Genomic DNA, 11,835 nt, shown 5'->3' with positions numbered 1-11,835 from the left:
GATTACAGGTGTGAGCCATCAGCACCCAGCTTAGTTCATTTTAATACATAGTCCCGAGTTCTGCCATAATTCATCAAGGCAAGGGATCACTATAGGGGATGTGTAATTAGAAGCTGCACCCAATGGACACTGTTGAAGACAAAAGACCTTTCACTGTATAGGAATGTACATGGGGAGGGGGCAGTGTTGAAGCTTGGCCTTGTATTAGCAAGATTTCAAGTCAAACACTGGGCCTGTAATCCTAGCTACTCAGGAGGCTGAGATCTGAGGATCACGGTTCAAAGCCAGCCTGGGCACCAGAAAATTGGAAGTGGTGTTGTAGCTCAAGGAGTAGGGCAGGGAATAGGGTGGTAGCCCTAAGCTGAAGAGCTCAGGGACAGTGCCCATCACCGACCAAAAAACAAGATTTCTAGTCAAACAGAAAATCACTTTATTGAGCAGTAAGGGCCATAAGGGACTGGAATAAAGGAACTAGGAACCGAAGAGGTTGGTAGTGAGGTCTTGATGAACTTTCTCCTGGTAGCTGGTTTCTCTGGAGCTCTTTTTTCTGCGTCTCAAGGACATAGACAAGAGGCTTCTGGGGAAACCATTTCTTGTTTCTCCCCACTTCAGCCCCTCTGGTTTGTGCTGGTGGTCACTGGTAGTGACCCAAGGACAGGAGTCCATCTAGTACACTGACCCCTAGGCCACTCTGCACCATTTCTGTATACTTGGCTCCTTCTTGGTTTGCACAATGAAGATTACTCTTTCTTCTGCCCAAGAAAAGCCTTTGTCCAGGCCAGCTTCAGCTATGGGAAATCAAAGCAGCCTCCTCTCTCAAACCTTCTTGCCTGTAGCCAGTTGGAATAGAAGAGGGGCTCCTGGCTGTGGAGGGCTCAGGCAGAATGGCTCAGGTTCTATCTCTAGAGGCAGGCAGTGGCAGTCACTATTAAATGCTTGTCCTTTCAACAGACTAGCTCGTTTTGCAAGCTTCTGTGGGGTTAACCTTCTGCCACCATGGTTCAAAGGACGAATTTTGGGGCTAGGGCAACTTAGATCTTCATCCAACTCTGGAGCTCGATGTCTCTTGGGAGCCTGCCTGGGTGCTGGCTTCTCTGTTTTGGTCTTTGCTGGGGTGGCCAGGGGAGCATCCCCATAGAGCCGATAGCCACCCACTAGGCAGTATGTCTCCCCATGCCAGCCCATCTGGGTTTCTCCGTACCCTTGGTAGAGGACATGGTAGTAAACAGGAGTAGGAGGAGGCACGGGAGGCACTGTTGGAAAGGAAACCAGAATGAGTCAGTCACTTCTGCCTTCTACACTGTGCTTCTAGGACCTTTCTTCACATCCCTTCCTGTTTCTGGCTAAAGCCTCTCTTATCTGCTTATCATCCCAAACATAGTCTTGACCTGTCTCCTCTCAGGGTTCCATAGAAAGGATTGCTTGATGTAAAGCCATTTGGCATCAGTGAAGCCAATGGCAACAATGGGAGACCAGGATCTGTATCCTTATTCTCAGGGAGAACCAGTTCACCTCAAAATAATTGTAGTAGGCACCTGCTTAGTGTCTCCCTTCCACAAATGAGAACATTTGCTAAAGGCTTGCAAAGTATTTTTATTTACTTATTTTTTTTGTGGGTCATGGGGCTTGAACTCGGCCTGGGCGCTGTCCCTGAGCTCTTCAGCTCAAGGCTACCACACCCTACCCTTGAGCCAAGTCCCACTTCCCATTTTCTAGAGGTTAATTGGAGATGAGTCTCAGGTTCTTTTGTACCTGGGCTGGCTGGCTTTGAACCCTGATCCTCAGATCTCAGCCTTCTGAGTAGCTAGCATTACCAGTATGAGCCATGGCCACCACCTTTCTCTCTCTCTCTCTCTCTCTCTCTCTCTCTCTCTCTCTCTCTCTCTCTCTCTCTCTCTCTCTCTCTCTCTCTCTTTCTTTCTTGCCAGTCCTGGGCCTTAAATTCAAGAACTGGACATTGTCCTTGGACTTTCTCAAGCCTAGCACTACCACTTAAGCCACAGTACAACTGGCTTTTTCTGTGTATGCGGTGCTGAGAAATCAAACCCAGGGCTAGACAAGCACTCTCCCACTGGGCCATGCTCCTGGTTCTCACCTAGGTTCCCCCCATCCTCAGTCATGAGGCTTGAACTCTGGGCCTAGACACTCTCTCTGAGCTCTTCAGCTCAAGGCTACTGCCCTACCCCCTTGAGCCACAGTGCCACTTCCAGTTTTCTAGTGATTAATTGGAGATAAGAGTCTGGGTAGGGGGAACCGAGAGCATGGCCTAGTGTCAGTGTGTTTGGCTAGCATGCATGAAGCTCCAGGCTCAATTCCTCAGCACCGCATACACAGAAAAAAAGCCAGAAGTGGTGTTGTGGCTCAAGTGGAAGAGTGCTAGCTTAAGAAAAACCCAAGGACAGTGCCCAGGCCGTGAGTTCAAGCCCAGGACTGACAAAAAAAAAAAAAGTCTCTTAGTCTTTAGTGTCTAGGCTGGCTTTGAACCACACGATCCTCAGATCTCAGCCTCCTGAGTAGCTAGGATTACAGGCGTGAGCCACAGTACTCAGATCACCTAGGTTTTGTTTTTTTTTTTGCCAGACCTGGGGCTTGAACTCAGCGCCTGAACACTGTGCTTGGGCTTTCCTCAAGGCTAGCGCTCCACCATTTGAGCCATAGCGTAACTTCCAGCTTTTTCTATGCATGTGGTACCTTGGAATCGAACCTGGGTCTTCATGTATGCTAGGCAAGCACTCTACCACTAGGCTAAACTCCCATCCTCACCTAGGTTGTTCATGAGAGGTCTTCAACAGCTCTTCCTTAAATGGCTCCACTTACAGCTTGACAAACATGAGTACATTTGTCTTTTGTTCTCAATTTAAAAGGGTCTGGTTGGGCACTGGGAGCTTATGCCGTAATCCTGGCTGCTTAGGAGGCTGAGATCTGAGGATCATGGTTCAAAGACAGCCCAGGCAGGAAAGCCTGTGAGACTCTTTTTTTTGTTTTGTTTTGTTTAAGAGAATGATAGAAATGTGCAATTTATTGTTAAACATAACTCTTCATTTTGGAGCCTTTACTTAAGGTTTTTCCATGTGCAACAAACACCTGACTTGGATCACATTGTAGGGAGGACAGGATTCTTAGGAACTGAGGCGTGATGGGAGAAGAGAGGCAGTTCTGAGGTATTGTGATGGAACAGCATGATCAAGGCCCTCACCGCCTGTGAGACTCTTATTTTCAATTAACCACCAGAAAATTGCAAGTGGCACTGCGGCTCAAAGTGGTAGAATGAGTGGTTCTGTGGCTCAAGTGCTTGAGTGCTAGCCTTGAGCTAAAATGCTCAGGAACAGGGCCCAGGCCAGAGTTCAAGCCCAACAACCCCCCTCCCCCAAACACACACAAAAAATGGTAGAGTGCTATCCTTAAACAAAAGAGCTCAGCTCCTTAGCATCAAGTCCCACAACCAACAACAAAAAAGATCTGCAGGAAGCATCTTGTAGCCAGTGAGAAAAGTTAGATTGATAAAGATCAAGACTTCTCTGAACTCTTGCCCAGAGATGACATCACTTGCCCTTAGTGAACAGGAACACTATGGGTTTATGAGTGGGAGACAGGCCATTGGTCCTACTCATAGCTGAGGAAGTTGAGATATGGTGACCAAGCCCTAAAAGGGACATATAGTGGCCAAAATAGGTTGTACACCAAGACTTTTTTTTTTTTTTTTTTTTTTTGCTAGTCCTGGGCTTGAACTCAGGGCCTGGGCACGGTCCTTGGACACTTTTGCTCAAGGCAAGAGCTCTGCCACTTGAACCACAGCACCACTTCCAGCTTTTTCTATGTATGTGATAACAAGCAATTGAACCTAGGGCTTCATGCATGCTAGGCAAGCACTCTACCACTAGGACACGCTCCCGGCCCTCATCAAGGCTTTTTGTACAGATCACTTTGACTTACCTGCTGCTGCACTGCTCTCCCAGGGGACAGAAGACATGTTGGAGTGAATATAGAAGATTCGGTCGGACATTCTCTTTTAGGCAACCAACAGGTCTCTTTTGTAGAGAAAGGATAGGGAAGTTTGCTCAGTGGAATCACGTTTGCGTAGTTCTCTTCCCATGGAAACTGAGACCTGTGATGTCATTACAACACAGTGAGATCATATAAGGAACTTCTGAGTTGAGGTCTAACTCTGTGTTGTGGAGAAGCACAGGGAAAAGGCTGAGAGCCCTAGGTGGGCTCTCCTGTTTGGCCTCCTTACCCACATACTACTTAAGTAGCCATTCCCTGTGGGCCACATCTGTGGGTGGGCACAGTTCCAGAGACCACAGAGAGGGCTGGAGAAATGGAAATTCTGTGGTCAAGACTAGCTAGAAGCTGGGCATGGTGGTTCACGCCTATAAATCTAAGTACAGCTGGTACTGCTACTGTGGGAATGCGGTAGGTCACACCTATAATCCTAGCTACTTAAGAGGCTGAGATCTGAGGATCAAGATTCAAAGCTAGCCCAGGCACCAAAAAACCTGAGACTTATTTCCAATTAACCTTTAGAAAATTGGAAGTGGGGTTTGGCTCAAGGGTAGGTGGTAACCTTGAGTTGAAGAGCTCAGGTACACTGCCCAGGCCCAGGGGTTGGGTGGTGGCCTTGAGCTGAAGAGCTGAGGGAAGGGCCGAGTTCAAGCCCCATGACCCACCAAAAAAAAAAAAAATCCTAACTACTCAGAAGGCTAAGATCTGAGGATTGTGGTTTCAAGGAAGCCTGGGCATTAAAGTCCTGGAGACTCTTATCTCCAATTTACCACTAGAAAACCAGAAGTAGAATAGTGGGAGAGGCAGAAATTTGGGTGGATTAAGGGACCAGGGAGGGCTCCTTAGAAGTAGCCTGAAGGATAAGTGAGAACTAGACAGGTGAAAAGGAAAGACATTCCAGTTGGGAAAAATCAAAGCAGAAACAGGTTCTTCTTGACTTTGTTGTGCTCTGAGTATAAATTCATCTCCAATTAACCACAGAAAAGCCAAAAGGTTTGGTGTGGCTCAAGTGGTAGAGCACCAGTCTTGAGCAAAAAAGCTAACAGTGCTCAGGACTTCAGTTCAAGATCCAGTACCAGCAGGCACACACACAGAGTGGGCCATACAGGTATTCTGCTCAACAATAGGGCTTTCTATTGGGGCTCTACATTTATACATGATAGAAAAGTGAGAACAGGCCAGGAGCATGGCCTAGTGGTAGAGTGCTTGCCTAGTATGCATGAAGCCCTGGGTTTTATCCCTCAGTACTGCATATACAGAAAAAGCTAGACATGGTGCTATGGCTCAAGCTGTAGAGTGCTAGTCTTGAGAAAGCCCAAGGATAGTGCCCAGGCCCTGAGTTCAAACTCCAGAACTAGCAAAATAAAATAAAAATAAATAATAAAAAGAAAAAAAAATGACATGTGAGGACAAGTTCATCACAATTCTAGGTGCTGGACATCAGGCAGATGATTTACCAAGGCAAAATGTGGGTCGCTAATGATTTTAAAAGTGAGAATGACAATCCACACACTAGGGCTCATGCCTATAATCCTAGCTACTCAGGAGGCTGAATGGAGGTTCAAAGCAGCATGGACAGAAAAGCCCAAAAGGCATTGTCCCAGTCATGTCTGTTTCTAACAGTTTATGCCAGACTTTTGCCATCACAAGTTGCACTGAACCCCATGAGTTAAAAAAAAATGTGTGTGTGCCAATCCTGGGGACTGAACTCAGGGCCTAGGTACTGTCCTTGAGCTTTTTAGCTTAAGGCTAGGGCTCTGCCACTTGAGCTACAGTTCTGCTTCTGGCTTTTTGGGGGTGCTTAATGGGAGTTTCACAGACTTTTCTGCCTGGGCTGGCTCTGAACCATAATCCTCAGATCTTAGCCTCCTGAGTAGCTAGGATAACAGTATGATCCACTGGCCCCCAGCCTTCTAGCCATTTTAAACTAGGACAGAGGAGTGCTTCTCTTGCTGGCCCAGAGGAAAGCCTGACGGGTATAAATACAATCCTTCGATTGGTGCAATTACTCCTATCATACTCCTTAGGCAGGGATGTTTACTAACATCTGGTGTTGCAATACTATGTGCAATGAAAAGCTTCCACTGAAAAACATCCCAGAAAAACAATCATTTGTTAGAAATCATAACAAAGTCAAAATCCACTTTATTTTTCATGTGTCTTATGAAAGACAACACTCCAGTGCTGGCCAGAAGCTTACTTTTTCAAAGCCAGAGGCAGCAAAGCAGGCTTTAGGGAGACAACAGGGTATACCCAATGCCTCCTCCTGACAAATGTGCTCACCCACCAGGATACAAAGAAATATCACATTTATGTTAGCCAAAATCAGGCTTGCGGAGGCAAAGGATCTTTCACAGAGGATTCTAGTCCTGGAAGGCTCCTCCTTCGACGAGCTGCCAGTTCAATCTTCTGAACCAACCTCACATCCCAAGGATGGGTCACAAAGCTGATAACGGTGCCTGGCACCTCGCTTCCCACTCTGCCTACCCTACCTGCTCTGTGGATATAATCCTGAAGGGTGAGGGGGAAATCATAATTGACGACCAGTTCCACGTGGATGCTGTCCAAGCCCCGAGAAGCTATGTCTGTGCAGAGAAGTATGTTTTGGGAGCCATTTTGAAAGCACTGGAAGATACCTGTTCTCTTTTTGGCTGGCATCTGCCCCTGCAGCCTTAGGTGTCGGATTTTGTGATCATCCAGAATATATCCCAGCCAGTTCACAGTGCTAGAGCTGTTGCAGAACACCAGAACAGTCCCTGATGGTTGATTCTTATCTGTTTTGTCATACTTCTTGAGGATCTTTACCAGCTCTGCCACCTTCTCTGCTCCTTTCAGTTTCATAAATGTCTGTTTGACATGAGGCATGATGCAATGAAGCTTAGAGCTGGTGATGGTGGTGAGAGAGTTTGGGCTGGCAAATTTACTCAGCAGTTGGTCTACACCTTCAGGAAATGTGGCTCCCACCAGCACTAACTGAGCTTTGAGATTGAAGGGATCCTCTAAATCAGCTGGGCTTTCTGCTATATGGCTTTTGTCCAGAATGTAGTTTATCAGTTTCAGGAAGCTTTCATCCAGCAGTGTGTCCGCCTCGTCCAACACCATGACAGAGAGCTGTTCTAGGTTGACCAGTTGATTTTTCAGAGCCTTCCATAGTGCTCCTGGAGTGGCCACTAGCACATCTGCAGAAGGTTTTCTAGACAGTTGCAGCTCGATCCTTCGCATACCATGACCTCCCTCTAAGTCCTGCACTTTCAAGCCCAAGTATCTGCCCAATGGCAGCGCCACAGCCTGCACTTGTTCGGCTAATTCTCGGGAAGGGACGAGGACTAGGCTGCGGGGTGTGGCTGTATTGCTGGGGTCCCGGACAGGCCCACCCAGGAGCCGATGAAACAACGGTAGTAGGTAGCTGAGAGTCTTTCCACTGCCCGTTTCCGCGGCGCAAAGAACGTGGCGGCCGCGTAGCAATGGTGGGATGGTGTTTGCCTGCACAGAGGTGGGCCGAACGACTTCTGGCGCGGCCTCCTGAAGGGCGCTCAGCACTCGGGGCTCCAAACCCAGCTCCGTGAAACTGTTCTGCGACGAAGGGTTCCGCAGGGCGGGGGGCTCCTGCTGGGCGCGCTCAATGGAAAAGTAGTCCCCACGTGCCTTCCGATGCTTCCAGCCGCGCGAAGCGAGCGGAGCGGATTCCCACCGGCTCAGAGTGAGGCGCGCCGGCTGGTTCAAGTGCGGGCGCCGCGCCGATACCAACAGGGGTCCAGGCCGCACTAGCTGCGGCTGCGAGTGGCTCCGACGCTCGCTCCGCTGCTTTTCCTGTCGCCGCTGAAGAGCTTGCGGAATGCGCACCACCGGCAAGGAGTCGTCGGTAGCCTGGGCCGCTAGGTCCCGTCGCGATGCAAGACACAACCGAACTAAGAACGACCATAGCCGTGGCCGACGTGTTAGAGCCATGGTCCTCAGGGTCCTGGGCAGGGCGCAGGTTAGTGACGTCACGCGTGCGCCCTCGCCTCGCTTACCGTGGCTGGCGCGGCTCAGTGACGCTGGACGTCCACAGGAAGGAGGGGAGGATCTTAAGAGTTCAGTGGCTTCGAGGTCTGTAGATCTGAACCGGGAAAGGGGGTGGGGCGGGGGGGGGCGGCAACTATCCAAACCGGGGCCAACTTTGGGGGAGGACGTGAGGTGGAAGCCAGGGCGGGGGACGGAAAGTCGAAGGCGACCGCGGGGCCTTGGCCAAATGGACCAGGTGTGGGGTGGCTCCCAGCAGATGGGTGGTCCGTCCTTCCGGTCGTCGTCACTGCTCGGGTGGTGGTTTGTTCGGCGTTGGTCCCTCCCCGTAAGCTCTGGGGTGCTGGGTGCTGTGAGGCTTCCCCACACGTGGATTCCGAGCTAGCACTGGTGGTACCTGTTTCAATGAGCGTCTGAATGAATGGTAGTTAAGCCTGGGAATCGAGGACGGAGTCTGGAGTCATAGATCCAGGCTTATTTCCCGCCCGGAAGGCAAGGTGGTGATGGCTGTCATCTTAGTTCTCTAAAATAGGGAGATGAAGTCTTAAGGCTTTCTTTTAAGTCTCTCTCTCTCTCTCTCTCTCTCCCCCTCTCCCTCTCTCTCCCTCCCTCTCTCTCCCTCTCTCCCCCTCTCTCCCTCTCTCCCTCTCTCCCTCTCTCCCTCTCTCCCTCTCTCTCCCTCTCTCTCCCTCTCTCCCTCTCTCCCTCTCCCTCTCTTTCTTTTTCTCTCTCTCCCCCCCTCTGGTGGGTCTTGGCGCTGTCCCTGAGCTCTTCAGCTCAAGGCTCCCACCCTACCCGTGAGCCACAGCACCGCTTTCCCTTTTCTAGAGGTTAATTGGAGATAAGCGTCTCAGGTCCTTGTGTGTCCCTGCTGGCTTTGAACCTCAGTTCTCAAATCTCAGCCTACTGAGTAGCTAGGATTCCCGAACCCTTTCAACCAAGTTTTAATTTCCATTTCTTGTCACTTAGCTTCTCTTCCTGAATCTGTCACTTGTTTCCCCGTTTCTATTTGCATATATTAGTTGTAACAGGGATTTTTTTTTGGGGGGGGGACAGTCCTGGGCTTAAACTCAGGGTCTGAGCACTGTCCATGGGCTTTCTCAAGGCTAGAGCTCTACCATTTGAGCCACAGCACCACTTCTGGCTTTTTCTGTGTTTGTGGTACCGAGAAATCGAACGTGGTTCTTCGTGCATGCTAGGCAAGCTCTTTACAACTAGGCCAAACTCCCGGCTCCATAAGCAGAGATTTTGCTATGATGTTAACATATGTATCCTGATAAAAACCCTTCCCTCATCATCTCTCCCATCCACTAATCCATTTTTTTTTTTTTTTTTTGCCAGTCCTGGGGCTTTAGCTTAGGGCCTGAGCACTGTCTTTCAGCTTTTTCAGGCCTATGGCTCTACTATTTGAGCCACAGCACTACTTCCTGCTTTTTCTGTGTATGTGGTACTGATAAATCAAACCCAGGGCTTCCTGCATGCTAGGCAGGCACTCTTCCACTAGGCCACATTCCCAGCCCAATCCATCATTCTTTTTTTTTTTTTTTTTGGCCAGTCCTGGGCTTGGGCTCAGGGCCTGAGCACTGTCCCTGGACTTTCTCAAGGCTAGAGCTCTACCACTTGAGCCTCAGTACCACTTCCAGCTTTTTTTTTTTTTTTTGTATGTATGTGGTACCAAGGAATCGAACCCGGGTCTTCGTGCATGCTAGGCAAGCACTTTAACCACTAGGCCAAACTCCTGTCCCCCAATCCATCATTCTTGTAGCCTGCTCATCTCCACACATTAGATTCTAATAGTAATAGTAAATAGTAATACTATTATCAGTAGTGTTCTGCTATACCTGTGAAGTGATTCGGTATGTGGCTTATCTCACATATATTTGATTTGAATTCTGTGTTCAGATAGAAGGGACAGAGGTGTGAAATGGAATAAACGACACTATTCATTATTCTTAAACAGATTGAAGCCTAGTGGTAGAATGCTTACCTAGCATACACGAAGCCCTGGTTTCAGAACAACAATAAAAAAATTAAAGTATGAATGTTCAGTTATTCATCTAACAACATTTCATTAAGAACAGTGTCTACAGCCAGGTGTCTGTGGTTCATGTCTGTAATCCTAGTTTTTTTGTACGAGACTAGTGCTCTCACAGCTCCACTTCTGAATTTTTGGTGATTAATTGGAAATGAAGAGTTTTATGGAGGGTTAGGGATGTGGCTTAGTGGTAGAGTGCTTGCCTGGCATGCATCAAGCCCTGGGTTCAGAAAGATGATATACAGAAGGGCTACAGTTGCATAAGTCAGGTAAAGAGTACATTTCTTTTTGGACAGTGTCACTCCTTCCCTCATTCTTCTCCAGTTTTTCCCTCCTTTCCCCAACTACAAGTTGTATAGTTCATTTTCAACATAATGTCTAGTGAGTATCACTGCTGAACATGCATACTTTTTTAATTAAAATTTTTATTAACATTGATTTTTATATCATATTTCAAATGTTATATTTAACAAACAAATTTCCAAGAAGGGAATCTCTATATATAATCACTGGCACATAGAATTTAGGATATAATTAAAATTAAGCTGAGGGTTTATATGTCATAGATACATATTAATATATGTAATAAAACATGTCTATGGAGTATATAGCCCATCATAGTTTTTTTTTTTTTTTTTTTTTTTGCCAGTTCTGGGCTTGAGTTAGGGTCTGAGCACTGTCCTTGGACTTTCTCAAGGCTAGAGCTCTACCACTTGAGCCTCAGCACCACTTCTGGCTTTTTTCTGTGTATGTGGTACCAAGGAATTGAACCCGGGTCTTCGTGCATGCTAAGCAAGCACTCTACCACTAGGCCAAACTCCCAGCCCCCATCATAGATTTTAATGTCTATGTAAATGCATACTTTTTTTTTTTTTTTGCTAGTCCTGGGCTTGTGCTCAAGGACTGAGCTCTGTCCTTGGGATTTCTCAAGGCTAGAGCTCTACCACTTGAGCCTCAGCACCACTTCCGGCTTTCTCCTCTGTATGTGGTATGGAGGAATCAAACCAGGGTCTTCGTGCATGCTAGGCAGGCACTCTACCACTAGGCCAAACTCCTGGCCCAAATGCATACCTTTTATGATCAATGGAAAGAAAAGAAAATGAGTAGGTTGAAAGGGAAACCTCCCTTCACTAAACGATAGAAGTGACTTTCTTCACTTTTGTTGCTACTTGTGTTTCCCTTTCTTTAGGCATAGCGGAAGAGGAATGATCGGGAATAATATTTCCCTATGCTACCACAATAAAGTCATCTTAGCCCCTATGGTTCGGGTGGGGACCCTCCCAATGAGGCTGCTGGCCCTGGATTATGGAGCAGACATTGTTTACTGTGAGGTAAGGTGCTTTTGATTTTCAGTGTGTGGGGTAGTGTTCCTACAAGTGCAACGACCACATTTGAGTGAGGAAGTGGGCAGGAGAGGAGGATGGGAACTCACCTCCTAGGTGCTCACTGAGGGCAGGAAAAATGAACACTCATGGTCCTGATGAATTCTGTCTTCCCTCCCTGAAGGCTAGCAGCCTGGACAGCACAGAGTCATTGTTGAGGGTCACTTTCCTCGTCCCTGTTGAAGGTAACATACACTCAGGGCATCTATGAATGAACTCTGGGGTTAGGAAGAAGAGACAAGGACTAGTATTCGGTAAGGTAAGCTGTGTAAAGTTGATATAGATAGTCGAGGATTTTCTGGTGGTACTAGTGGGCCAGTAGATATGCCTGTTGAGCTCCAATCCAGATTTAGAAATAATTGCTAGGAAAGGTAGAATAATAGAAGTAGATGATACTGAGTAGTAAGGGATTGT

General features: G+C 47.8%; 3 protein-coding genes across 4 annotated transcripts in view; 1 reads left to right on the top strand and 2 right to left on the bottom strand.

Annotated features, from left to right (window-relative positions):
- Positions 1-453: 453 nt before the first annotated feature.
- Dpep2nb (DPEP2 neighbor) lies at positions 454-4,024 on the bottom strand. The gene is made up of 2 exons (XM_090357403.1): positions 3,934-4,024; positions 454-1,253 (listed from the first exon to the last, which is right to left on the bottom strand). Exons 1-2 carry the CDS (start codon positions 4,001-4,003, stop codon positions 817-819), a joined length of 507 nt encoding a protein of 168 aa, XP_090213529.1. The 5' UTR covers positions 4,004-4,024; the 3' UTR covers positions 454-816.
- Positions 3,982-7,954, bottom strand: Ddx28 (DEAD-box helicase 28). Of its 2 annotated transcripts, XM_090357401.1 has the most exons (2): positions 6,639-7,954; positions 3,982-4,105 (listed from the first exon to the last, which is right to left on the bottom strand). In XM_090357401.1, the coding sequence occupies exons 1-2, from the start codon at positions 7,948-7,950 to the stop codon at positions 4,068-4,070; spliced, it is 1,350 nt and encodes a 449-aa protein (XP_090213527.1). In that variant the 5' UTR covers positions 7,951-7,954; the 3' UTR covers positions 3,982-4,067. The 2 variants fall into 2 exon arrangements, with proteins under 2 accessions (XP_090213527.1, XP_090213526.1); XM_090357400.1 differs by lacking the exon at positions 3,982-4,105 and having other exon boundaries at positions 6,093-7,954.
- An 85-nt stretch (positions 7,955-8,039) lies between these two features.
- The window catches only part of Dus2 (dihydrouridine synthase 2), a 40,865-nt gene continuing 37,069 nt past the window's right edge, over positions 8,040-11,835 (top strand). The window contains exons 1-2 of the mRNA XM_090357404.1: positions 8,040-8,091; positions 11,229-11,370. Of these exons, the coding sequence (XP_090213530.1) occupies positions 11,245-11,370 (126 nt within the window). The 5' untranslated portion in view covers positions 8,040-8,091; positions 11,229-11,244. The remainder of the gene's footprint in view (positions 8,092-11,228; positions 11,371-11,835) is intronic.

This window comes from Megascapheus bottae, chromosome 24, assembly GCF_031878675.1.
Source record: "Megascapheus bottae isolate mThoBot1 chromosome 24, mThoBot2.hap1, whole genome shotgun sequence".
Taxonomy (NCBI): Eukaryota; Metazoa; Chordata; class Mammalia; order Rodentia; family Geomyidae; genus Megascapheus; species Megascapheus bottae.
This window is presented reverse-complemented; position numbering and strand designations above follow the sequence as displayed.

Bases quoted from the DNA above. Each gene is read 5' to 3' on its own strand.
- Ddx28 (XM_090357400.1), bottom strand. From the start codon at position 7,950: ATGGCTCTAACACGTCGGCCACGGCTATGGTCGTTCTTAGTTCGGTTG.
- Dpep2nb (XM_090357403.1), bottom strand. From the start codon at position 4,003: ATGTCCGACCGAATCTTCTATATTCACTCCAACATGTCTTCTGTCCCC. The intron at 1,254-3,933 runs GTAAGTCAAAGT...CCTTTCCAACAG, and splicing joins GGAGAGCAGTGCAGCAGCAG to TGCCTCCCGTGCCTCCTCCT.